Genomic DNA, 26,528 nt, shown 5'->3' with positions numbered 1-26,528 from the left:
TCATTCATTCATTCTTCATTCATTCATTCATTCATTCATTCATTCATTCATTCATTCATTCATGCTTTTTTCTCTACACCAAAGAAGGGTGATGTAGCTTAGCAGTTCAGACTTGGATTTCTGGTCAGGAAACTCTCATTCAAATCTAATTCTAGCCTTGCAGACATTACATCAGCTTGGACAAATTGCTATTTGCTTAGTCTGCAATATGGAGATAAAAACACAAGGATGGTTTAGGTAATATGTGTAGAATATAAAAAAATATAAATATTATTCAGATAATACATGTAACATATAAATATAAAATATAGATGTGTAGAATATAAAAGCACTTAGAACATAAAGTGTTACTGATAAACTTTCCATCTGTTCAATGGTTTTGAAACTGCTGTCTTATTGATCTTTTATCCATCAAAAGGTAAGAATATATTCTTAAGTTATTCTGACTGCAATACAGAGTAACACTGCATGTGTATATTCTATGTTGTGCTCTGAATGTCCATAAATAGGCATATGCATGACAAATCTCACATGCTCTCTGCTCCTGTCTCTCTCTCTCTCTCTCTGTGTTTTCAGCAACAAGCAAACTGTATCCCTAGTCTGTAAAGGAGCTAAACTGAATAATAATAGTGGCTATTACTATTTTAGTTCTGACTAAAATAAACAATTCCAGTATTTCTCTCATTTGGGCCATTCATTGGAATAGATAAACAACTTTTCTGACATGTAAGCAGCGTTTGGGTTGGACTGGCTGCATATCTAGGGTCATTTTAGGCTGTACCTTTGCAGTCCTGAGAAAGACTCAGGAAAACCTAAAGCTCTGCTGCAAATCCATTTTTGTTCCACAATACAGACATAAATTGTTTTTCTCCCTGTGCCAAGAGAAGTGCTCCAGAGCTGCTGCATTGCAAAGAGTTGTGAAAAGTTGCCTTTAGAGATCTGCGTCTGCAAGGTGCTTGAGGCCTCCTGGAATATTGCAGTGCGTGCCCAGCACAGCAACAGTTCACCAGCTGAGGTGGGGCAGAGGTGACTCAATTAAATATCTCTGGTGATTCCCTCCCTTGCTGTACATAAATATTTACGTAAACTTAATGAAACAATTCAGACTGCCTCCTAGATTATTCATAGTCTTAATGATTTCCCTGGAGTTCTCCCATGGTCTTTCTAGCTACTTTATTCTATGATGAAGTGCATGACAGTTCTATGATTTCCAAATGAATCTTCAAATCAACCAGCTAGATGAGATGTCAGATCTAATTATTGATCTATTATCTTGCAGAGGATTCCCCTGTTCCCATGTGTTCTTATTCACCACTCATTTAAAAGCTTTGTTTCCAAAATAAGTTTTTGAAAAGGCTGCTTTTCTTTAACTATTGTGACCTTTTAATCTTTTTTCTTTATGTGACTGTTTTATGAATTGTGGTCTATGTGTGGGTATGGGTGTGTATGGTATATAAGATCTCTGGAGAACATACGGTGCATGTAAAGGAGGGAACAAACCCATAAATTTCATATATCCTGTGTGATCACTGTGATAGAGGATATTTCCTTCTTTCTCTATTTTATATTATTTTATTTATTTTAGCCTTATTTGTTTCTAGAGGCTGCACTAAGGTCAGACTAAGCCAAGAGAACGAATGGAATAAGAGTCCTGATGGGCTGCCTGAAGCTGGCTGGTGTTACGGATCAGCGTAACACCAGCTCTTTTTCCTGTGCCTGGTCCGATGTAAGTCACTGGAGTGGCAAATTACATCAGACCTACAGCTGTAACCCGACATTATGATTAATTTGATCAGTAATTTCTCCTGTTTTTCATTTTAATCGGTGTGACTATTCAGCTGTGGCAGGTCTTTCAGATCTAATTAAGATAAATTTCAGAGTAAAAGACTTGGCAGAATTTTCAAGTCAAATCCGAGCGTCAAGTGTGAAAGACCTCAGCACCAGTCAATCAATCCCCAGTGAAAAGATGGCAGGCTTTAACTCAGCAATCAACCTATTAATACTTAAACAAATTTCATAAACTCCAGGAGTGCTTAGTCACTCTCAAAACATCCTGGTTTAGGAATAAAAAACCCTATCATTTGTTTCTTTTCTTGCATCCATTAATCAAATCATGTCACAAGTGGTCAAGACACATTGTATACAATACTGTGCTGCAAAAATATATTTTCAGCTTCTTCATATTTCTGTGCAAAGTTTTTGGCATCTGAGAATCCCAGATTTAATTGTATGGTTCCTTGTCTGCCACACTGCTCATATACTCAAGGCTTTAGCCCCAGCAGTTCAAGGAAAACAACAAATATGAGAAGTTGCCTGCACCCAAATATTGGTGAATGGGAACCAACCATACATGTGACATCATGGCCATAGCAAATTGTTTCTTTATATGGGTTAGGTACTGTGGAGAGTAGGTGGAGAGAATGAAGACAAATGGCCATTCACAACCAGCTGGTAAACTTCATCTGAGCTCATTCAAGCAAAGACTTGGATGAAATCTGTCAGTATAGGCTCCTTGGTCATCTGCACTATCCTTACTAAATATAAAGGGGCTATTATTGTACAACAGGTGGAGAAGTATGCAAAATAGTTGTCCCTATCTATAATAGTCCAAGCCATATTACCATATATTTTTAACATAAAACTACATCTAATGAGTGATGTATTTTTTACCACCGTTTCCAGAAAGATACAGATAACAAACCACCTCTGGGTGCGAGACCTCATTCAAGGTACTTGGGTTGTTAGAATGGACCCAGCTCCTAATTTCCAAGTGATTACATCATTTTGTGAGAAACTGTTAATTATTGGATAGGATGACACCACAATTCATAACCTCCTTTTTTTAAAAGTAAAAATTGGGTTGGAAAGAAAATGGAGCAGCATGTGGCACAGGAACAGTGTTTGCAAATTATTTCTTTTTCAGAATCTTGATTTATGGAGTTGATGGTGCTGCTGAAGGGTTGTGTGTTGTACTTGCCTGGATGTTGGCATGTGATTGAAAAAGAAGCCAGCATAACCTATTTTTTCTACTTGAACTTTAATAAATTCCCCAGTAAATGCCTTTATGGTGCTTTTTAAAAAATTAATAATTTAGTTGTTAAAACATTTAAGAAACAGAATAAATAGCTATATAAGAGACACAGAAGAGAAGGTAGAGAGAGACATAGTGGATAAAGAATAAAGTATCAGTAATTAAAAAAGGATTTACAGTGATCATAACATTGAAAATTCATTCATTCATTCATTCATTCATTCATTCATTCATTCATTCATTCAGTCTATAGAACCAGGTTCATTATATCATCTTAAAAATAACTAAAGGCCTCTATTAAACTCTAAACATAATATTAATATTGAAATCACTACTATTTACCATTGTTCATGCACATAATCATGTAAAGAAAAAAATAAAAATAAAAATAAAGAGAAAAATGGGTAAACACAATATTAATAAAGTACATAGTTCTAAATTCCCTCCCATTGTACCCAACTGATGATTGCATAAAAACATTTATAATCATTGAAATTGCCTCTATTTACTGTCTTTATGTCAATTTGTGTGTATGTGCGGTTTTGAGTCATTGTTGCAAGATTTCAGAAGTGGTTTGGCCTTGCCTCTTTCCTAGGGCTGAGAGAGAGTGACTGGCCTAAGGTCACCCAGCTGGCTTTGTACCTTAGGCGGGACTAGAACTCACAGTCTCCCAGTTTCTAGCCTGGTACCTTAACCACTACACCAGCTGGCTGTCTTACATAATTATTTCCCCCTTAAAAACTGTACTCTTAAGTGTCTGAGTTTGGCTTGTAGTATGACATATGATATATAAGCAAGAGCCATTCTTGCTTAAATTTAATCAAACTTATGTTCTGGATGTACTGTATATTGTTAATTTTGCCATTGCTGCATATTTCCCAAGTTTGGTATGATATTGTTGGCAAAGTGTCCCTTTTCCAGTGCTGAACCAGATTTGTCCTTGCGACTGTCAGCAAATATCTTAATACATTGTGATTTTTTTTTATTTATTTGTTCTGGAACAATTCATCGTAGAAAAAACTGAGGTTGCAATTCAAACTTTGTTTTTACATTTTTTTGGATAGTGCTGTGTACTTTCTAGTACTTTTGATAATGTCAATTATTTTGCTAGAAAATTAATTTCTTCAGCTTTAAATGTAATTCCAATCAAGTCTCTCTGTACTTCTTTAAAAGAGCAAACATAGTGAGAATATGTTTGTATAGACCAGGCAGACAACTTCTTGACAGAGAGGAGCATTCTTTACAGAATAAAAAAGTTTTCAGACTGTATACATTCCCTTTCTTTAAACATCACTTAATTTTGTTAAATGCATCTTTTGAAAATCTTGCAGCAAGATGATCAAACCATTAATCAGTCCAAATAGCAGAGGTGGAAGAAACTAGCTGAAAAGTTAATTAGTTTATTTATAAAGTTAATTTATTTCTGCCATTTATATGGAAGAAAGTATGTAAATCCGATGCATAGGATAGCATATGCTCTTTTCACTGTTAAGAGACTACATCTCATGAATTCAAACCAAGAATAAGCAGACACTCTTAGTATAATATCCATTTCAGGAAAGTTTGCTTGAAAATTATATCTCAAACAAGAAATCTATGTTCATGATAAATCTTTTAGTCCCTTTTATTGATGCCTTCTGCCAGTGGATTTTGTGTTGGTCTCAACCCACTGGCTAAATCTCTTTTCAGTGTGCCTCTGGAACTCAGCACATACCTGGGTATATACACAACTTGGTGGTTGACTCATGGGAAACTATGCAGCTGGATGTCAACAATAAGCTTTTTCCATTGGCCACCATTCACTGAAGTGGTTATGAAAGCAAGCCATTAAAAACTGATTGACTGATCAATCAATCAATCAATCAATCAATCAATCTGCTGCTACTGAGTTAAAGTGCATTGTGAATTCAATGCTCCTCTTTGTAGCTATCGACATAGCTGACAGCCGATTTATTCCTAGCTTGATGGCTCCATTCTGGCTTCCCACATAGGCCCAGAGATCCACTGCCTGACTGTGTTACCATCCATCCATCCATCCAGAAAGAGAGAGAGAGAGACAGTCAGAATGAATAGGAACCAGGATTCTTTTTATACACAGCAGCCAATTCCAGGGTACAAGTCAGAACATATGTAACAGAAATGAAATTCTACTGAAATACTTTTTTAGCGTATTATGCTGAAAGGCAATACAGGTAATCTTGGCTGAAGGGTCTGCTCTCCTGAGGTGCAAGGGTGGGATCAAAGTAGGTAAGGCAAGAGCCAAGTGAACTGTTTTCCTACTAAATCTTCCAAAACACAGAAGTGCATGTGGGAAAGGGAAATTAAATAAGTCCAATGACAGTGCTTCCCCGCCATACATCTTTTTTTGTCCCTACTAAGGCATCCTGGCCTCTGGTCTTGTCAAGCAGGAACATAACAAGCTGCTTTATCCAGAGTCAGACTCCAATGTCAGGGGCTTTCTGGTTTCAGGTAGGGCAGGTATAACTGAGTTATGCTCCTCTTCCAGGTAGACAGCTGCAAAGCTGAAGAACTCTAATGTATGTAAACACTGGAAAGCAGTATTAATACTGCTGTGATTTTTACTTCTCAATTGCTACTTTTGTTTTTGGTCACTGTTTTAATGTTTATCTTGTTGGTTTTATTTTGTATGTTAGAAAATGTCTTAATGCATGTTTTCATTCATTGATTCTAATTGCATTTTTAAATTGTAAATTGATCTCTCTTAATGGAAAGTGGTATCAAAGTATTTTAAATACATACATACATACATACATACATACATACATACATACATACATACATACATACTATGGATAAAAAGAGAAGGTACTGAATAAAGACACTTTCTATGAATCAATTTAGCCTATCCTTTTTGAGGTTTATATCAATTTTATCGCTTTTTCTACATCTAGAAGATTTGAACTGAGCAATTTTTTTAAAAAAAAGCATCTTTATTTTTATTTTTAAGGAAACATAGCCATTGACTGTAATGCTTGTTATTTTTTTTATTTTTACCTTAGTGGAACTGCAGTTGGGCATTCATACAGGTGTTCTTCCTCATTTAAGACTATGCTTTCTCATCTAGCTTTTATTTTTATAAAATATCTAGCAGCCAAATATATTATTTAAGATTAACATGAAAATTTAATCAGAAGGAGAATCTGCTTTGGCTATCTATGCCTTTATTTATTTATTTTGTTATTGTAGCTCTTGTTTTAATGTCTCCCATGTCTCTCCTTTTCCACCCCAACATATTCCTTTTTTATTCACCCAGCACATTCCTGCATTGGCTTTATTTTGTGTCAGTTTCAACAACAAAAAGGTACTTTCTAACTGAGTTCTGAGAATGTTCAGAATAATTCTACAGTCAAGGCATCCCTGGGGGAATCTCCTATTTTTCTGATGAGTTTTGCAGGTAACTATTGGATTCTTTTTCCATCTAACTATGGCTCTTCCTTTTTGTTATGTTTTTTTCCAGATCTGTTATGATTCAGGTATATGAATAGAACTCCATGGAATCAAACTGGGCATTGAACAAAAACAAACATCTAGCTATATTTCTGGTTCACAAGTCTATGCATTTTACTTCATCAGCCTTCTACTGCATGGATTGTATTTTCAATGGTCAATATTATATAGTAAAATTATACTAATATTATATTGTGGTATTGAATTTATTCAATGAATGTCATCATTTTCTATGAATGATCCTAGAAACTGTATTTTGATACTGAGAATATTTGTGAGGGTTTCTTATGCTGTTTGAAGTGTGAATTCAGTGGCACTGAGTCTTCAGGACCTTATGACCTACTGACTTCTAGGGGGAAGTGAGTGTTAATAGATTACACAGAGGAGACACAAACTAAATGTTAATTCCTGTTCCCTGTACTTTGTCTAAGAGATTGCTAATCTCAGGTCACTTCCTTCTATCTTTATTCCAGGCAGACCTTAGAGAGTATATGATTGTTTCACTTCCTCCTGGTAGGATGTAGTTAGCTAGGTGCTAGACTTTTCCTATTTCTATAATGTATTTCCCATAGATAACTTCTTTCTGTCATAGTTACAAAAACTGCTTCACTAATCACTGCTCAGGTCAAATTCCTGCTCTCAGGAGTGCTCACATGCCCACAGAGAACACTTCAACTTCCATCAAGTGTCTCACTTTCTGGTCATATGGATCTAGAATCAGGGAGGTTGACCTTGAGGAAAATAGGCAAGAACCCTCATATAAACAAAGAGGGCTGAAACATTCCTTTACCCTGGGAAACAAGATGATATTCAGAAGAGACTCAGGCAGGCTCTTCCCTGATTCATTGGAATATAAGAGGGAGGGGAGGTAAAGCACAATCAGGCTAGCAAGATTCTGTTATTTTAGATTATCTCAATAAAGTATGGTTCTAGTCTTCCTATGGAGCCCATTTCTTGATCTGGTCTATCCCAAAGGGGTGACAGGAATCTAGAGGAAGCCAGAATGACACAACAATGATGACATGAACACAGTGATGTCACCACACAAATCTCACCCTTATGTACCTGTATTTGATATCTATTGCAAGTATGTCAGTCATCATACACCATGTTTTGTTATTCGTGCTTAGTAGCCTCCTTGTAGACACCCATATACTGATTCAACTTCCCTGGCAAGAGGAAATTAAGTTGATGCACTACTATATTCTGTAGATCCCACATGAAGAATTATTTTGAGGTGTAAAATATGGAAAAATCATTAGGTTTTCTGCTACTGTCTCCATGCAAACAATCGTTTACAGAATAATCATGTGCAGCAGATATAGATTCCAATGAGATCACCTTCAACATTCTGGGAAAATTTTAAACATCTTTCCCCCTAGAATCCAGTAGGCCCCTAGCTCAATGGCCTTCTGAAAAGCTGTAGACATTTTCCCACAAGCTGTGGAGTGAGATTGAGGCTGGAGCCCAGGGAAGCTCTACAGTTGTGATATGTTTCTATTTAGGGCACTGGATATGTTCAGTTTTTGTTAGTGTATATGCTTTTTATTGTTTTTGTTCTTTTTAGTACTGTAGTGAGTGGCCCAGAGTTATGTTACATAAGATGGGCAGCTACACAAATCTTTTTAATGAATGAATGAATAAATTAAACAAAGGAAATAGGTAATGAAAAACAGAAAATAAAAGGAAAATTAGGATAACATAAGCTGAATGTAAATAAGTTCAGTTTTGTGTATTCAAGTGTTCATTAAAAGTTAAAACCTTTGGCCTTCCCATGAGGATTCATGGCAAACTAAACGTCCCTGAAGGAGTGAGGATGGCATTGTGGTGGAGATCAGCAGCCAGATGGTGAATTGTAGCTGGTGCTGTCTTTCTAGATAAAGGAGAAGACATGAGATCACCCGCTTGCACTCTGGACAGCTGCTCCTTATGAGTAAGCCTCAGGAACTGAGGTTTTTATGGTTGGCTCATGAGCTGAATGGCTGGGAGTCAAGGGATTTCAATCAAGTTCATAGCCATAATGCAGCCTATATAGACACAAGGTTTGCACGAGCCTCATTTCCTAAACACTTTCAGATGTAATTAATCTATAGCTAAAGAGAGATTTTCTGAGCAGCAGGATAAGAAAATTCCACTTGGTGAGTCAAAATTCTTTCTGGATTACAAAGGAAAAAAAGGTTTTAAAAATTTAAACTTTAAACTTTGGCAAAAAGCTTAAGAAGCAGTGGATGTAAGAAAGTTTAAAATGGATAAAGGGGATAGTTATTTTGAAAGATTATTTTTAGTGAAAGTGCTTTTGAACAAATTGGAATTAAAATAGACAAATGAACCAGACCTTTGTGGGAATTTTTTTTGTTTTGTTTTGTTTTATTTACTATTAAAAAGCGCAGACAATTGGTGAATTTTACAAAACAAAAGATAAAGGTAATATGACCCAGACTGTGATGCTGACTGTAATTAATGGAATGCCATTTGAGACAAAATTATTAAGGGCACAGGAAGACAAAAAAAAAAAAAAAAAAAGGAAGCTTGCCTTTTCTCTTTCCCTTGCTTACGACACTTTCATTTCTGGATTATAATATTATGACAACTACCAGAAAAGTGGCAAAAATAGCAGAGGGGAGGAGAGGATCACTTGAGCAACTTGCAGAGATCGGAATTACACCAAATTTGCTTCAGAAATGTTTGAGGAACTGGGCAGTATGTTAGCTGAATCACTTGGTACTAAATTGATAGCTTTTGAAAAAAGAATGGATGAAAGACTTGTAAAGATGAAAGAGGAGATGAAAGAAGTAGTTAAGAAGATGGAAAGCTCTGTAGAGCAAGTGTCCGGAGAAGTAAAACAAATTAATTACAAAGTGAACATTCTGGAGAGTAAGACAGAAATTATACTTGGAAAGAGAACTAGATAATCTGGCTCTATCGGAATTGAGAGAAAATAGATTTTGTTTGATATTTGTAGCAATCCCAGAGGATTCTGGTGAAGATATTAGGGAAAAGTTTATTAAAGCTTTAGCAAAGTTTTTTGGAGTGGGATGAGAAAGATATAAAGGCAGAAATAGATAAAGTATATAGAACAAATACAAGATTTATGAGAATAAGAAAAGTTCCAAGGGATGTTTTGGTGCAGTTTGTCAGGAAGAAGACAAGGGATCAAGTTTTGACTCAGCGTTTTAATACAAGACTAAGGATTGATAATACAGATGTAATTGTTCTTAAAGAAATTCCTATCAGAATCATCCATAAGAGAAAAGAGGCCTTTTTTTTCTTGATTGAGAGATTAAAACAGAAAAGGATTCCATTTTGAAGGGACAAATTGGAAGGTGTGATTGTTACTTTTAAACAGCAGAGATTTCAACTAAATTCTGTCCAGAAGGCAAGGGAATTTCTAGAAAAATTTAAAGAGGAAGTGGAGAAGATTTAAACAGAGGTGTCAGGTGAGACTACATAAAAAAAGTGCTTCAGGAAACTGAAAGGGGTAATACTGAACTAGGCACTACAGGTATCAATTTTTCTAAAAAATTGGCTTGATTATGGATTACAAATATTTAACATGGAATATAACGAAACAAATGCTCCTCAAAAGACAAAAAAAATTTCATTATCTGAAATTTTTTTTAAAAAGTATTATTTGCCTACAAGAGACATATATTAGAAAACAGGACATAAAATACTTGATTTATAAAAATTTGGATGAAGAATTTATTTCAGCACGAAATAAAAAAAGAAATGGAATTGCTTTGTATATAAATTCCCAACTAAAACCAGTTCTTGTATTGACTGATAAGCATGGCAGATTTGTTGGGGTGAAAGTTAATTTGCATGGGACTAAGACTTTGATATTGGGAATTTATGCCCTAAATGAGGATAAAGTACTGTTCCATAAAAGGACTTATGGAGAGACTAATAGGTTTCTCTTATGAAAATTGGTGTTTAATGGGGGCTTGGAATGGAGTGGTCTCCCCCAGCTGGATAGAACTTCTAAGAAAAATATTAAAATTATTCAAGACGAATTACCAAAAGAGAGTGTGTGTGTGTGTATGTGTTTAATTTGATGGATAACTTAGGTTTGGTTGATATACGGAGACAGAAAAATGGCAATTCAAGAGAGTATGCCTACTTTTCTGAAAAAGAAAAATAGATATGATTTGTATTTGATAGAATTTGGCTATTAAGATTTCTAAACAGAGATATTACCAAAGACTTTTTCAGATCATAATTCTGTGAATTTGGTTTATAAAAGTTCTAAATTTTAGAACTAGATAAAAATTTGGTTTATCTAAAGTTTTTTTAGATGGAGATCAAATGAAGTGTTGCTACAGAAAGAAACAGTAGTGGAGGACTGTAAAAAGAAATTAATTTTTTTTAAAAATAATTTAGATAAGGGTACTGATTTAAGAATGGTTTGGGATGCAAGTAAAGCTTTCATTAGAGGTTATTTTATATAATATAATAGTGAACTCAAAAAGAAAAGTCAAGAGAAAATACAAGCTATTTTGGATGAGATAAAGAGAAAATAAGATGAATTAAAGAAATTTCCAGAGAACTATTTCTCAACAAATTAAGCTTTTACAATGACAGTTATCTATGTAAACAGTAAGGGGAATGGAAATAAAAATGAACTATGTAAAGCAAAAAAATAAAAATAAAAATAGAGTTTGCAAACAAACCAGGGAAGTGGTTGGCATATAAATTACAAAAAGAAAAGGAAAAGGAAATGATATTGAAATTACAAGTGGGAGATACTGTATTAATGGATAACGCGGCCATACAAAAAGCATTTCATCAATATTATTCCAACTTATATAAAGGAAGTGACATATCTCTGGAGAAAATTGATGAATATCTAAAGAAACAAAATTTACCAAGGATTACAGAGGAACAGAGACAGATTATGAATGGACCTATAATAATAAGGGAAGTTTCTGAAGCTATAAAAAAGTTTAAACCAGGAAAGGTGTCTGGACCAGATGGATTATCAGGTTCTTATTATAAATCTTTTGAGGATGAACTTTTACAACCTTTACAAAACACGACAAACAGGGAAGAAAGATTCCAGAGAGTTGGAAAGAGGCCAACACAGCACTAATACCTAAAGAGGAACAAGATTTAACATTAACTACAGGCCAATATCGTTATTGAATAATGGCTATAAGTTGTGCACAATGATTCTAGCTGATAGACTGAAATAATTTTGCAAGAATTTATTCATGAGGATCAATGTAGGTTTTTACCTAAAACCTAAAAGATACTTCAAGGATAATGTTAGAAATGTGTTGGACATTTTGGAATATTTGGAGCAACATAATGAAAAACAAGCCACATTGATTTTTTTAGATGCAGAGAAGGCCTTTGACAATTTGAACTGGGCTTTCTTGTTCAAGGTTTTGGAAGATATGAATTTTGGAGAGAACTTTAAAATGGGTAGATCAATTTACACTTCACAGAAAGCACAAATTGTTACTGGAGATCTAACAAAACCCTGTGAGATACAAAAAGGAACAAGACAGGGATGCCCACTTTTGCTTCTTGAAATACTGAGTAATGATATAAGGCAAGATGAGAGGATTGTGGGAGTAAGAATTAAAAAAGAAACTTGTAAGTTAAGGGCTTTTGTAGATGACTTGGTGTTCGTTTTGGAAGATCTGTTAAAGGGAATTGAAACATTAATGGGCAAATTAAAAGAATTTGGTGCATTAGTAGGTTTCAACATTAATAAACAGAAGATGAAGATGTTAATAAAAAATATGAATTGATGAATAAAATGGGTTTTAAGATTGAGAAGAAGGTAAAATGTCTGGGTATCACTATGACAAATATGAACTGCATGTTATTTCAAAATAACTATGTTAAGACACGGAATGAAATTAAAGAAGACATTTTAAGATGGGAGAAACTACAACAAGAAGGGACATTTTATCATGTTTGGTGGACAAATAAAAAAGCTAGAAAATTTTGGATTCAAATACACACCCTGATTCAGAGGATTTTAAAAATTAATATACAATTGAAACCAGAGGGAGTGATGGATAAACAGTTGGAAAAAAGTCATGGAATTTGGTTTTCGTATATAACTGCAGCAAGATTATTGTATGCACAAAAATGGAAAGATTTGGTATTATCCACAATGGAAGAATGGTTGGTGAAGATGATGGAACTTGCTGAGATGGCTAAATTTACTTCTTTGATCAGAGAAAAGACAATATCTACATTTATTGCTGACTGGAAACCTCTTGTAAACTTTTTGCAGAAAAAAATGAACTTATGATTTATGGTTTTGATGATTAGACAGGATAGATTATAGAAAGAAGAGAGTCACGTTGTAACCATAGAGTAAGAGGTAATTTATAATTCTACTTATAACTGCTGTAAAGATGATCGGAAGCCACTTCGTTGTATCTTTTTTCTTTCTTTTCTATTTTTCTTTTACCCCCCCCTTTCTTGCACTTTTAGCTTTCTCTTTGCTTTTTCTCTTTCTCTCTTTCTCTCTTCCTTTCCTTCCTTTAAACTAGTTTATATAAGTTTTTATCTTCCTTTTTAAAAGGTTTATATATAAAAGTTTATAAAACTTCTATATATATAAGTTAAAAGTTTTGCAGAATAGTGAATGCATAACAGACACTAACAGAGGAGAAGCAGAGAAAGAGAAAAGTGGCATTTTCATTTGTTCACACTTAGTGACAATGTTGTAAAATCCAACTATTTTGGAGAATGATTCACATTAGAATGAAACAAATCGTAACAGTTGAATTCCCATATTCATATCCCCAAAAGATGTATAGTCCCAGTATTCTTACTGAACTATACAAAACCATAAATCCCTTCAAAGTATGACAAAACCTGCAAAGATGTGCCTTTTGAACTACAGAGAAGAACCCATAGTTTAAAGGACAAACTGTGGGGGTAAGAAATGGTATAAAAAAGTTTATGCTTCAACTCTCAGGGATTAGAGAAAACTAATGTACCCAAAGAAATTTCATTTTATTTATATTTCAGTTTTGTCACCACCCATCTCACTGTGACTTAAATAACTTGACAAAATCAAATTAACTGCCATGAAGACATGAAAGATTGAAATATTCAGGAATTATGAAAGTGTATTATGGAGGAGTTGATGCATTAGATTATGCAAACTGGGTGCTATTCTGCATGATGTTAACTTTCACGCCCGCAGAAACACAAACCTCCAGGAAATTATAGGCAGCTGATTGTTTAGAATGGCCATTTTTTCTTTAGAGGAAGTTTCTTGAGCTGATGGCCAAGAAAGACCTGAATAAGGAAATCTGTAGCTATTCATAGTTGTAAGGCATTCTATTGTCTAGTTGGGTGGATTTCTTTTTAGCATTTTCCTTCTATGAAGAAGGAAAACAACATAGCACCCACAAGGGAAGGGGTTACACATTCTTCTTGCACACCCTCCTGCTCTGGGGGGGAAAAAAAACCAGATTCATGAAACATGACCCCACATTTCATTGGTTATATAGGCTGAATCTACATTTGCAGCCACGGTTCACAAAATATATTTCTTCTGACATGTAAGGCTGTTAGTGGTTTATGTGAACATTATTAAATGGTGTAGAGAGAAATTGCTCTGTATTTATCTAGGCCTGGCATTTTTGCTGGTTTGTTTATTGGATTTATATCCCACTTTTCATTCAGATCAAGCATATCCTGTCTATAACTGTACATTGAAAAAACAAAACCTGACATTTCAGCCAAAAAAGTTAAGATAGAAGATTAACTGCTTAACCTTTCTAAGTTTTTCATCTAGGAAGAAATTCAACTTAAACTGATGTGTAACCAGTTTATTAGAAATTGCAAAGTTACAGTTCTACAAAGGTGAAGCATTTCCATCTTGAGCAGCTTTTCTCATCCAGCTTTTGTAACTTTTCTATCATTTGAAATTAGAAGATCATGTTGTTGTACGATGTTGCCTTTTTGGATATTTTATGCATTTTACTGAAGAAAGAATTTGTTTCTGTAATACACCAAGCCTTAAAAAATGTGGATCTTTTGCAGCATTCTCTTGGGTTCTGGTCATGCTACAAGGGTATTATCTAGCTGGTTCTGTCCAATTCACGAGAACCTGTCATTAAACTGTCACTTTATAACTAAGCCAAAAAACATTTTCCCCCTACTTTGCCTGAGGAAGCTGGCTCAACCAGGTAGAGTGAGAAGAAAAACGCAGAGCATGTCTGACAAAAGTTAAGCTTTGCATGCACAGGGAAAACCAGAGCCCCCACAAGGATGGCATTCTGGACTTTGGAGACAGACAGCTTGTCAGAGCAGAGTGCAGGAAAAAGGAGGGCCAATGTTTTAACTCTGGGACTGGGCAGAGCTTAACCTAGTTCCTTTATAGCAGAACTTTATGTGCATAATTATGGGTTTGGGATAAACATTTCTCCCAAATTTTTATATGTACATATGCAATTTAGTTCAGTAGATTTCTGGACCCAAACCTGTATCATGCCAATCCAGTTCTAAGAAGAAGTGGGGGGAATTTAGGATTGCAGCTGATGCCTCTTAAATAGTAAAATCTTTAAAATTATCTTAATTATCTAACTGCACCATATCAGCAATATTAAAAAAGAGGGTGAGTTTCATAAGGAAAATACATTCTCTTTAAGCATTCATAACTTTACCATCCACCCTCAAGAAGGTTATCAAACTATTTCTTTTTATGTCTTCAGTTTTCAGAGTAAACAAACCGAGAGCAAATTTTCTAACCTTTATCAAGAAATGCCAACCAGATCAAAGGGAATTCTTTATATGGAAGATGTTTTATATCAGTCTTATATTCCAAAGCCACTACATTATTCAAGGGTTTCAATTTAACTTTAATTAAAGTGTATCATTTGGAGTAGATTCTTGATATCAAGGTGATGAACAAGGTCAATCCTATTTGAAATTTTAGTGGTTCGTGGTACCGCAAGGTTTGAAGAGCTCTATCTTACTGCTATTGTAGTGATTTGCTTTTTTAATCTTAGAAATAAAAAGGCATTTTTTTAAAGAAACATTGGTATATTTTGCTTATTAACTATTTTGATATTTCTTTCTTTGGAAGGCTAATATGATGAATTATTGTTGACACTGCTACTAATTTAAAAATCACCCATGCATTGTTACATGCACATTTGTGCATGTTGTCTCATGACAACATAACATATTGGAGGCACAGACTGATTTTCAAAGTAGGGAATTCTTGTTTGAGATCATATCATGCTTACAGAAGCTGTTGTGTGGGACTCTGGAAATGAACCTTCTCCTCCTCCATTAGGTTGCTCAAAAAAGTAGACTATTCATATAACTCATTGGCCTTGATCACACACAAGACACAAACCAGATCAATAGGGAATCAGTATGTTCTGCAAACCCCTAACCAGATGAATAAATCAGAGGATTAGTTTTAACTCAAAGTAGCCCTGGAGCGATGCAACGCTAAACTAATGCCTCCTAGTTAACCATGTCATCTGAACAGAAATCAGAGAGTAATCTGCAGGTTAGCTATCACTTTATACTTTTGAGCTAAAGATGACATCTTAGATTGGCTCCCCACCGCCCCGCAATGGTTTCTAGAGGCATTCTCTCTTTTCCTTTTTATCTCCACCGCGGCCGCACAGAGGACTGGAAAAGGGGCAAAAAGATCTGAGGGTTGATAGAACCTGACTCCGTGTAATGCAGCATTCAGGGGCATCTGCATGAAGAATCAATTGGACTTGTCATTCGTATAATCTTAATGTTAGTTTTCCAAATTAATAGGAAATAGGATAAGCAACAGGACCATGAAAAAGTGTGGGACAAGAGGAAATATCAGGGATATTTTCTCCTGGGAATACATTTAAAACATTAAAACTGCAGCCTGATAAACTTAGACATAAAGCTAGGAGAAGAGCTTCAGGAAATGTAATTTATCTAATCCTTTATCTGGCAACCTGTTTCTGTCATATGGTTGTACATTTGGAAGCCATGTAGTATCCTTTTGGAAGGACTTTTCATTACAGCTTGCATATTATGTATTGTGAGCTAAAATCATCAATTGTTTTCATAATCAGTGGGAAAAGTAACAAAATCAGATCAGGCCAAAAAAGCAGAAGAAGGTCCAGATCAATAGGGCTCTAATTATTCAGTGACATATGCATATACTTTGGCATATTAATAATTACAACAACAGCTAACCATCTGGAAAAGCAGCCGCCCCTGCTGAATTGAGTATAGACTCATAATAAAATCACAGTGTGACTCATTATTGAGAAATCTGACAAGAATCTTTCTGAGAATTTTTGTACCTCAGCTTTCACCCAACACAGACACTCATTTCTAATCATCCAAAGAAGTCAAATGCATTGCTTAGGTATATATAACAAATTCACTTTCATTTAATTTTCCATCTGGAGACTTGATAGCAGCTATACATTTTTAATTATAATTGTTGTTATCCTTCAGAGCCTTTTGAAATAAATGTAATCATCCTTCTACAATACTGGCATTTTATAACTATCTTTCTCAGTTGCATTGTTTTAAGCCAATATCTCTTGGACAGCCCCTGAATAATGTAAGAAGTTAAACCCACGTGAAAAATCAAGAATTCAGAAATGAAATTTAACCTGTCAAATTTTAACTTAGTTGGTTTTTATTCCCTTAATATTCTTCAAGGCAAGGGTGCTTTGTTCCAGTTCATAAAGACTATTCACCTTGGAGGCTATTATTTTCTTGAATTTAATTCCAAGTCAATATTTAAGTTAAAGCAATGGACAAAAACAATTCAAAAGGCTACATCTCTTAGAAGCCTTATAATAGTCAGAATGTAAAATGTTGCCAGGTGTCTGCTATATACTACTGTAAGACTCACACAATGTGTTGACTGGCAGCTGAAGGGTCTTGGGCAAAATCTGGTAGGTGAGGAATGGCTTCTGAGTTGCCAATCCAATAGCAGTAATTTTGGGCTATGAGAGTAGTTTTGTCAACCAATCTAATACTTCAAAACTTTCTTTTTGAAAAATTGTTGATTTACCTAGGTTTATTTTCTGCTTTCCCCCCAAAAGCTCAAGGAAGCTTACACAGGATTTTCCTCCATTTTCTCCCCACAACAGCAACTCTGTGAGATTGGTTGGGCTGAGAGAGACTGAACTTAGGTGTCCTTGCTCCTAGTCCAACATCCGAAGTGCTACAGCATGTTGGCTTAGAATCAATAGTCTTAGCAGTTGGCCAACCTCAGAAGCTAACCTGGGTTGAGTTCAGTTATTCTTCCGTGGGAAATTTCTGACTTACCAGGGCTGTAGGCTAGACTGGGAAGTTGAAACAATATCATAGAAGCATGTCTGTGTTGCTGCCAGGAAATCTAAATGGGTGTCTTTATGAAATCTCTAGGAGTCAAGTTTGACTTGGAAGAGGATTTACCTTTCAAAGAGACCATAAACAAACTTCACTCTGGTTCTACAAAAGAGGTCCTGACAGGAATAACTACATTGTGCTGCATTTCAATAACACATTTAATTTTTATAAAGTAAAAGTATCTGCACAGCAAATGGACAGTTAACAAGGATGTTAGTGCTTGTCTCCACAGTATGCACTCAGCTGTGCAAAAGCTCTAAAAGAATTAAATGTGGAAGCAACCCTTTGGATCTATTTTTCATCAATAATCTACATATTAGAGTCTCTAAACTATTACTATGCAGTAGCCTGGTCACTTATCTTAAGTAGTTAAGTAAATAACTATACATTATTATTACTTCTAAAAGTATTTTGTGCTATTGACGTAAAAAGGATTAAAACTAAAGCCCTGTGGGTTGTGGGAAAGTACATTCATAAGATATAAATTTTCTGTGAAAAGTTGGCAGAAGGAAACCATCAAGGTTCCAGTATCTTCTATTTGTGAAATTCCTAGATAGCCTTCTCCAATTTGGCAACCTCGAGATGGGTTGGTCATTCTGCTTGGGTGATAGGAGTTGTAATCCAAGATTGAGATTATAATTAGCCTAAATTAACCCTAGATTGAATGAAAGTACCATGAACAATGATATGAATTATTAACATTGTTATCTGAACACTGGATTTGTCTAACTAAAACATAGCTGTGTTTCATAGCTCCACTTGTTTCTTGTCTTAAACTATAAATAATATATTTTTATTATTGTTGGTCGCACAGTCAGCCAGATGTTTAGACTGGATTTGACATTTTTATCCACCTGTCTAGTCCTTCCCAAGTACCTGGGATAGGCAGATGTTGTCTGATGGTGTTAAAGGTATCGTTGCAGGATGTAAGCTGCTCCAAGTAAAGCTGCCTTTTGCAATTGACTGATGGTGATTTTGTCAATGCTGATGGTCTTCAAATGGTATTCCAGATGTTTTGGGATTGCACTCAAGGTGCCTATTACTATTGGTACTATCTTTGCTTTCTTTTGCCACAGTCATGATTTTCTCCAGTTCTTTCTCTTCTATTCTGCTGTCTCCAGGTATTGCAATGTCCATTATCCAGACTTTTTTGTCTTTCTTATCAACAATTGTTAAGTCTGGGGTATTATGTGGCAGGTGCTTGTCTGTTTGAATTCTAAAGTCCCAGAGCACTTTAGCTTCTTCATTTTCTATTCCTTTGTCTGTTTTGTGGTTCCATCAATTCTTGCTTGCAGACAAATGGCATTTCTTGCAGATATTCCAATGCATCATTGTTGCTACTTTGTCATGCCGTTGTTTGTAGTCAGTCTGTGTGATCTTCTTGCAGCAACTAACTAGGTCGTCCACTGTTTCTTCAGCTTCTTTGCAGAGGTGGCATTTGCTGTCTGTTGCTGTCTTCTCAATTCTGGCTTTGTATACAAGGCTTGGTCTTGTGCAGCCAGAATTAGTCCCTCTGTCTCTTTCTTCAACTTTCCTGTTCTTAGCCATTGCCAGGTCTTCTTGTTACCTGCTTTGCCTGCTAGTTTTTTTTTGTACTGGCAATGTAATACTTTGCCTTGCCATCTCTCTTTTCTATTCTTCATTTGCCCTTTCTTGTAGGCCAGTTTGGTTTCTTCAGTATTCAGTAAGCCTTCATGGTGTACTAGGTTCAGTGCATCTTCTTCACTGTCCTTCAGATATTCTTCTAATGCCCTTTTTTCTTCTTCCACTCTCTGGTGTACTTACAACATTCCATGCCCACCTATGATCCTTCGTAAGTACAGTCTGTCAACATTGCTGCATGGATGAAGGGCATGATTCATTGTCATTATTTTTCTGGTCTTCCTATCCAGGGCTTCTAGTTCTGCTTGAGTCCAGTCCACTATTCCAGCTGTGTATCTAATGACTGGAATTGCCCAGGTGTTAATTACCTTCATGGTATTTCCTCCACTGAGTTTGGACTTTAAGATCTTCTTGACTCTCATGATATATTCACTACTAACCTTCTTCTTGACTTCAATATGCCTGAAGTTGTCAGCTTGAAGGATCCCCAGTGATCTTATAGTGATCTTCTTCATCCACACTCTTGATGTTATTTCCATAGGGCATCTTGATTCCTTCAGTATTTCACTATTTTTCCCCTGTTGATGGTAGAGGTGGCATATTTGTCCAGTCCAATATCTTGGCTGTATATTCAGACAGTGTTGAGCAGCAATTCTATTTCAGATGGTGTTTTCCCATACAGCTTCAGATCGTACATGTAAAGGAGATGGAATAGCCTCTCTTTGATGTTTGATAGCCATGGCCTGAGTTGTTCAGTATTGTTGGCAGAGGAGTCAGTGCAATGACAAACATTAGTTGTGATAGCGAGTCTCCTTGAAAGATTCCTCTCTTGATATTAACCTCTCCCAGTCTATCACCATTGACCAGCAGCTGTGTCTTCCATTGTGTCATTGGTCTTTGCACAAAGCTTCTGATGTTTCTACTGACTCCTCTTATTTCTAGGCACTTGATTATCCAATCATGTGACAGGGAGTTGAATGCCTTCTTGTAATCAATCCAAGCTACATTCAAATTGGTCTTCCTTCTCTTGCAGTTTTCCAAAATCATCTTGTCAGTTAGGAGGCGATCTTTTGTCCCTCTGTTGTTTGGGCAGTTTCCTTTCTGCTCAAATGGAAAGAGTTTGTTTTCAACTAGATGCTGTTGGACTGCATCAGCTATCATACCAGTTAGCAATTTGAAAGTTGTTGATAAGCAGGTAATTGGCCTGTAGTTTCCTGGTGCTGCCCCTTTTGTTGGATCTTTCATTATCAGATAGGTTTTGCTAGATGTTAACCAATCTTCAATTTCACCTCCTTGCAGTATGTTGTTAAACTGCTCAGCAATGAGTGGGTGCAGACCAGTCAGATGTTTCAACCAAAAATCATGCAGTTCATCTTCATCTTCCTTGCCCTTTTCTCCACCATTTCTGCTGTTATTACAAGTTCTTTCATTTCAGCTTCTTTTTTATTCTTATCTACCTCCTTTATCCAAGCTGCATTCTTCTTGTGTTTGGGTTGTCCCATAGCTGCACCCAGAACTGCATTGTTTCTTCTTTGTCAGGTGCTGACTGGCTCATTGCAGTCTCTCCATTGATGGAGTGGTAGAAACATTACTGATTGAGCTAAAATTGGAGATTCTGGCTATAATGTGTAATTCAAGCTTTGTATCTGCTGATCTTCTTGGCTATGGCTGTTATTTGCTGCTTTATTATTGCCAATGCTTTTTGATCTTCCTTGTTTCTGGGTGATATTTCTTGATCAGGTATTCTTTGGTCTTGTTCTTCAGCTTCTTCTTTTTTAATCTGTTCTGGCTTGCTTGCATATGGTCTTGGCGTGTTATCTTATTTTGCATCCTGATCTTCCATTTTGGTGGTGCACTGTTTGGCTTTTTCTCTTGTTTGTTGATTTTGCACCCAAGGTATTCAGTTACAACTGCAGCCCTGCTGTACATTAGTTTGTTTGTTTCTTGCAGTGAGCTGGTGTTGACATTTGATATTACAGTATTGGCATCTTTTAATACTTGTGCTAGCTGTTTCTTGGTAACAAGTTTCAATGCAGGCAACCTTATTCTGTTGTTTTTGTGCTGTTCTGGATGCTTAGTTATTCTTTGTTTCAGTTCCTCTTGTTTTTTAGTTAGAGGGCTTTGTTTTTTCTGACGAGAAGGCAGAGGATAGGGTGCCTGATTTGGGAATGAAAATGATTCAGTTGCTATGCTGGCTTCCTGTATTGCCACTACAGCCTGAGCTACTTCTGCCAAGGCTTCGGCTTCTTTGCCCTGGGTAGATCTTTGCAGTTCTTCCAATTCTTCTTCTGTGAATACTTTATTTCATATTATAAATCAGTGTTGATCTGCTAGTCTCTATTCTGTTATTTCTGATTCTAGATGTGGTTCTTTCCAGAACTGGGGCATTCTTTTGAGGTATCCTCTTCTCGTTGGACTTGATTTGTAATAGCAGATCATTATTTCTTTGTTTTCAATCTTCATACATATGTGATAGTTAAACAACTTTTCTTCCAGTAGTCCTGCAGCTGCTGGTCCTGGTTGCTCAGCCAACAGACCTGAGTCCTTGTCACCAGATATCCAGGAACTTGTCACCAGATGTCCAGGAACTAGAACACATAGAGTGGTTCTTGTTGACCTGGGCGATGCCCAATCCAGTATAGGTTTTTGTAAATTTTGTCTCATCCTATTGTTTATGGGAGAGAGACTCTTTGCCTGGCTCCTCTGATGAGACCTGTCCAGTATGGTTGAACCTCTGGCATATTTCTCATCCTCCTCGGAGCATGCAAGCCCCACAACCACATCGACATAGTGCATTATTATTATTATTATTATTATTATTATTATTATTATTATTATTGTTTCAAATCAATGTTGACTCCTGTCTGGACTAGCCCCTGAAGTTTTCTTGGCAAGATTTTAGAAGTGGTTTGCCATTGGCATCTTCCAAGGGCTTAGAGTGACTGGCCCAAGGTCACTAGTTGGCTTCATGCCTAAGTCAGGACTAGAACTCACAATCTCCCAGTTACTGCCTGGTGCCTTAAATGTGTGTGTATGTATGTGTGTGTATGTGTGTGTGCATATATAGGGCCTGAAGGAAGAAATTGAGAGGATGTGGAAAGTAAAGGTCCCAGTGGTCCCAGTGGTGGTAGGAGCACTTGGGGCTGTGACTCCTAAGCTGGGAGAGTGGCTCCAACAGATCCCAGGAACAACATCAAATCTCTCTGTACAGAAGAGTGCAGTGCTAGGAATAGCTAAGATACTGTGCAGAACCCTCAGACTCCCAGGCCTGTGGTAGAGGACCCAAGACTGAGGAAGACACATACCACCCATAGAGGTGAGAAGGGGATTTTTTGGGGGGCGGTATAATATTGAACTAGATGAACCCCAGCCACTGATGTCCTGCAGGAAAAAAAATTTATGCTTATTAAATAGCTTCATGTTATCTGCATTCCTGGGGGCAGTGTTAAGAAAATTAACTTTCTTAAGAGGAAGATGGAAAATTTTGTGATTTCTATAATAATTGTTCAGATCTAAATATACTAACATGCAAGAAGGAAGTGAGCAAACTTACCAAAAGGCAGTCTCAGTAGTCCAAGGTCTAAAACTGTTTGCTAACCACTTAATTTTGACCTTACCCAGCCTACTTCAAAATTTCTTTCTCCATGATCAGATTCCAAGCTACCTTCTTTATCCCTGAAGCTTGACCCATATAGGCATTCACTGTTGGTGGCAAATATTTGAATAGTGCAGCTGCATGACAAAATCCACTCCCTGCAAAATTCTGTATGTATGAATGAGATTTTCCAAGCCCTCTTTTATCAAAGGAATACATCTAGGCTTGTCAACTGGCCAGGAAGTAAACAGTTTGGCTTGTTTTTGTACTATGTGACACGTAGAAATCAGCTGGTAAAACTTGTCATGACATTGACATAATCATTGCCAATGGATAATTTATTATTAAAGAGACAATGAAAGGAACCAATGAAAAAGCTGACAATCTAAGTAAGGGACTGGTTGACCAGCATTTCTACCTTGCTAGCCCTTCCTTGAATTTTTAGATTGTACTTTCTTCCTTTCCCCACCTAATGTGAAAATTACTGTTTTCTTTGGAAACACCTTTCCTTTCAAAGGATTTATCTGTGCTACAAATGTGTATCAGTGGTATGTCACCAAAGACTTCTGGAACCTGTGGTTTAATCAGAATGTTTACGTGGGGCCAAGGAATAATCAGTCAAGCAATTAACATGTACACTAGATCCACAACATTTACAACTAAACTTACATAAAATATCTGCAGTTCAAATGATATATTAAATGAATTAGAGGCATCTGTGAGTATTTAGTGCCCCTCCCATCCAATGGTTAGGAATTCTGGGAATTGTAGTCAAGCATTTTTGAAGGTAAAAACCACCACAGCCACAACTGTCCTGTTAGCTATCCCTGTTTTAGGGAATATATTTTCCCAGCTTGTCTGGCTTTTTGACTATGATTCATAATGTTGGATTCATTCGTTAGGAACATAAAAAAGAGGCATTTGGCAAAAAGTGGGTTAGGGTTTTCCACTGGTTACTTTTCCCCCCAACTTTTCCAGGCAAAAAAAATATTGAAACTGCTAATCGCTACTATTCTCTAGGTTTACTCTTGAATATTACTGTAGTTCTGAGAGCTGGTGGTATTTTGTTTTCTCCTTTAGTGTGTTACTTCATTTTTCAAGCAGGTACAAATAGGAATGTAGTATTTATATATCTGGTCCAAATAAGAGACGAAGCACTTGATGTAATTGATAAATACCAGTTTGAATGTTCTTTAAGAAAGGAATGGGTCTCCCTTCTTCCAACGTATATTTTGAGCTTAGGGAAAATGTAAATTATCTAGATGGTGATGGACAGCAGGGACTCTTAAGATTATATGGAGCAAGCTTGAAGGGGAAAAAACCCTGTTCCTAAACTCTTTGTCAAATCCATAGCTACTGTGTGCTGTTTAACCTATCACTTCATTTATTATAACAATCTACATAAGACCATTGGGAAGATAAAACTGGAATGGGGTGGGAAGGAAGTCATAATTTCCACTCTTGGCCCTCTGAAGGAAGGACAGTTTAAACATGAAACAGATGAATGAAAGCCAGGAGTTCCTGGGCTGACGATAGCTCTCCTTTGCTTTCTCCAGTTCCACATCCCATCTGCAGTAGGGAACCACCACCACCATCCCATCTTCAAAATGTTGAATGTGCTGGGATGAGACATCTGAGTCCAAAGCCTATTGTGAAGTAAAATATGAAGATATGTATGTGCGCACAGGAGGCAAATACACATCTTAAATCTCTGGAAATGCCAAAGATGATGAAATAAGAGATGTCATATCAGTCACTCATTTAAGAAAAAATGAGTAATCCAGAGGTTTGGCCATAACATGCTGACCATAATGCTTACATTATGCAAAACAAAATCAGGCCATACTGACTGAAAACTGGGGGAAACCATTGAAATAAGAGACAGACCAGATAAACAGTGGTGGAGAAGGTTGTCAAACAGAAGATGGAGAACACAAGCAGGTTGTCTGCCACTTACCTGGAGGGGGTTTGAGGATGTAAGAGGAGAGGGAAGACCATGCCCTGGAGACTGGTTGGCTTTCTGAGGGGAGCCTGAAGTTTGCTGAGCTGCAGGCGGCTGGTTCTGATTCTGATTCTGATTCTGAGGCTGTGGCTGTGGCTGTTGTGGTGGCGGAGGTGGAGGGGGCTGTTGCTGTTGAGGCAGTTGTGGCTGTGGTGGTTGCTGCTGGGGCTGACTGGCTTGGCCCTGTGCTTGCTGGCTAGCTTGGCTCTGCTGCTGCTGTTGCTGCTGCTGCTGCTGGAGCTGCTGAAGATGCTGGAGCTGCTGAAGCTGGGAATTCAGGGATGAGGTAGCTACAGGTGAAAAAAAATCAAGTTGGAGTTACAAAGGATTCTTCAAAATATTAGGCTCTGGAGTACTGTTAGAAGAACAAGAAGGAAGACATGGAAGTTGGACCTCTTTGCTTAGCCTTGTAAGTAAACTAAGATATATTTTTAGAAAACAAAAAAGGAATGGGATATAACATCTTGCACCATAAATCTGCTTCTCCTATGCTTGGACCTGGTTCACAAATATCCTAGGCCATAATGTGACTTGTATGAAACCGGTTTAATGTGTTGTATGAATCTAGCCACTATATCTTTTTCCAATAAACCATAGTTAAACAACTCAGACATAAAGGTACTGTAACTATAGATTTCACTGCCAGTTATGTTTTAGCCTATTTTAGATATCTAGAGAAAGAGTTGAAATGTAGACAGTGTTTTCAAGTGTTAACAACACCAGAAATAGATCTCAGTTCCCAGAATTCCTGATCCAGGATGGCCACTTCTGAGAATTCTGGGAGTAAAATATGAAGTGGTCAAGGTCAGAAAACACCAAAGTAAACTGTGGGAGAAAGAAAAATGGATTCTGGATGAGGCCAGGATCAAGAAAATGGGTCTGCAGAGAGGAAATAGATCACACTTCTCCAACATGATTCCTTTAGATGTGTTGGACTTCAGTTCCCAGAAGTCCTAGTCAGCACAACCAATAGGCTAAAGAAGGCTGCTATAAGACATGTCTGCATAACTAGTGACTAAATGCTACCCCACATTCATACTTGGAGATCATCCAAGGCTCTGTTACTTAGCTGGGCTTCAAAATAAAACAAAACAAAAAGTTGGGAATAGAAAGAAAATAAAGCCCCTGAAAAACAAAAAATTGTGGTTGATGGGATATATTTAGTTTGATATAAGGCATGAAACCTTTCTGAAAAGGCTAAGGAACTGAATTTATATGTCAACTAAAATATGCTTTGTTTAATCATTGAACAAATCACAATGAGATGATCACACATCATGCCAATTCATAAGCCTGCATTCATGAATAAGGTAATTTCTAAAGGTTCACACATGCAAAACCAAAGCTAAACTAACCATTGCTTAGCATGTGAATTCAGCCACTGAGTTATATCATATTTTAGTTGGTCTTTCAAAATAATTAAGGTTATGCTTTCATCTACAGTTGCCAAATAGTAAGTTCTATTCGAGCTTCCTTTTAATTTCACACTGATGCAAATC

The 26,528-nt window shown here is 36.6% G+C and overlaps 1 protein-coding gene across 1 annotated transcript in view; it reads right to left on the bottom strand.

Annotated features, from left to right (window-relative positions):
• POU6F2 (POU class 6 homeobox 2) overlaps nucleotides 1–26,528 on the bottom strand; it is a 302,481-nt gene that overhangs the window by 75,849 nt on the left and 200,104 nt on the right. Inside the window, exon 5 of the mRNA XM_088149999.1 lies at nucleotides 24,985–25,319. Within this exon, the coding sequence (XP_088006125.1) occupies nucleotides 24,985–25,319 (335 nt within the window). The remainder of the gene's footprint in view (nucleotides 1–24,984; nucleotides 25,320–26,528) is intronic.

This window comes from Python bivittatus, unplaced genomic scaffold (assembly GCF_059951505.1).
Source record: "Python bivittatus isolate LINGU-HERP-01145 unplaced genomic scaffold, Pbiv_v1 ctg000610_np1212, whole genome shotgun sequence".
NCBI classification, from domain to species: domain Eukaryota; kingdom Metazoa; phylum Chordata; class Lepidosauria; order Squamata; family Pythonidae; genus Python; species Python bivittatus.
The sequence above is the reverse complement of the archived record's forward strand: the minus strand, read 5'-3'. Positions and strand labels throughout refer to the sequence as shown.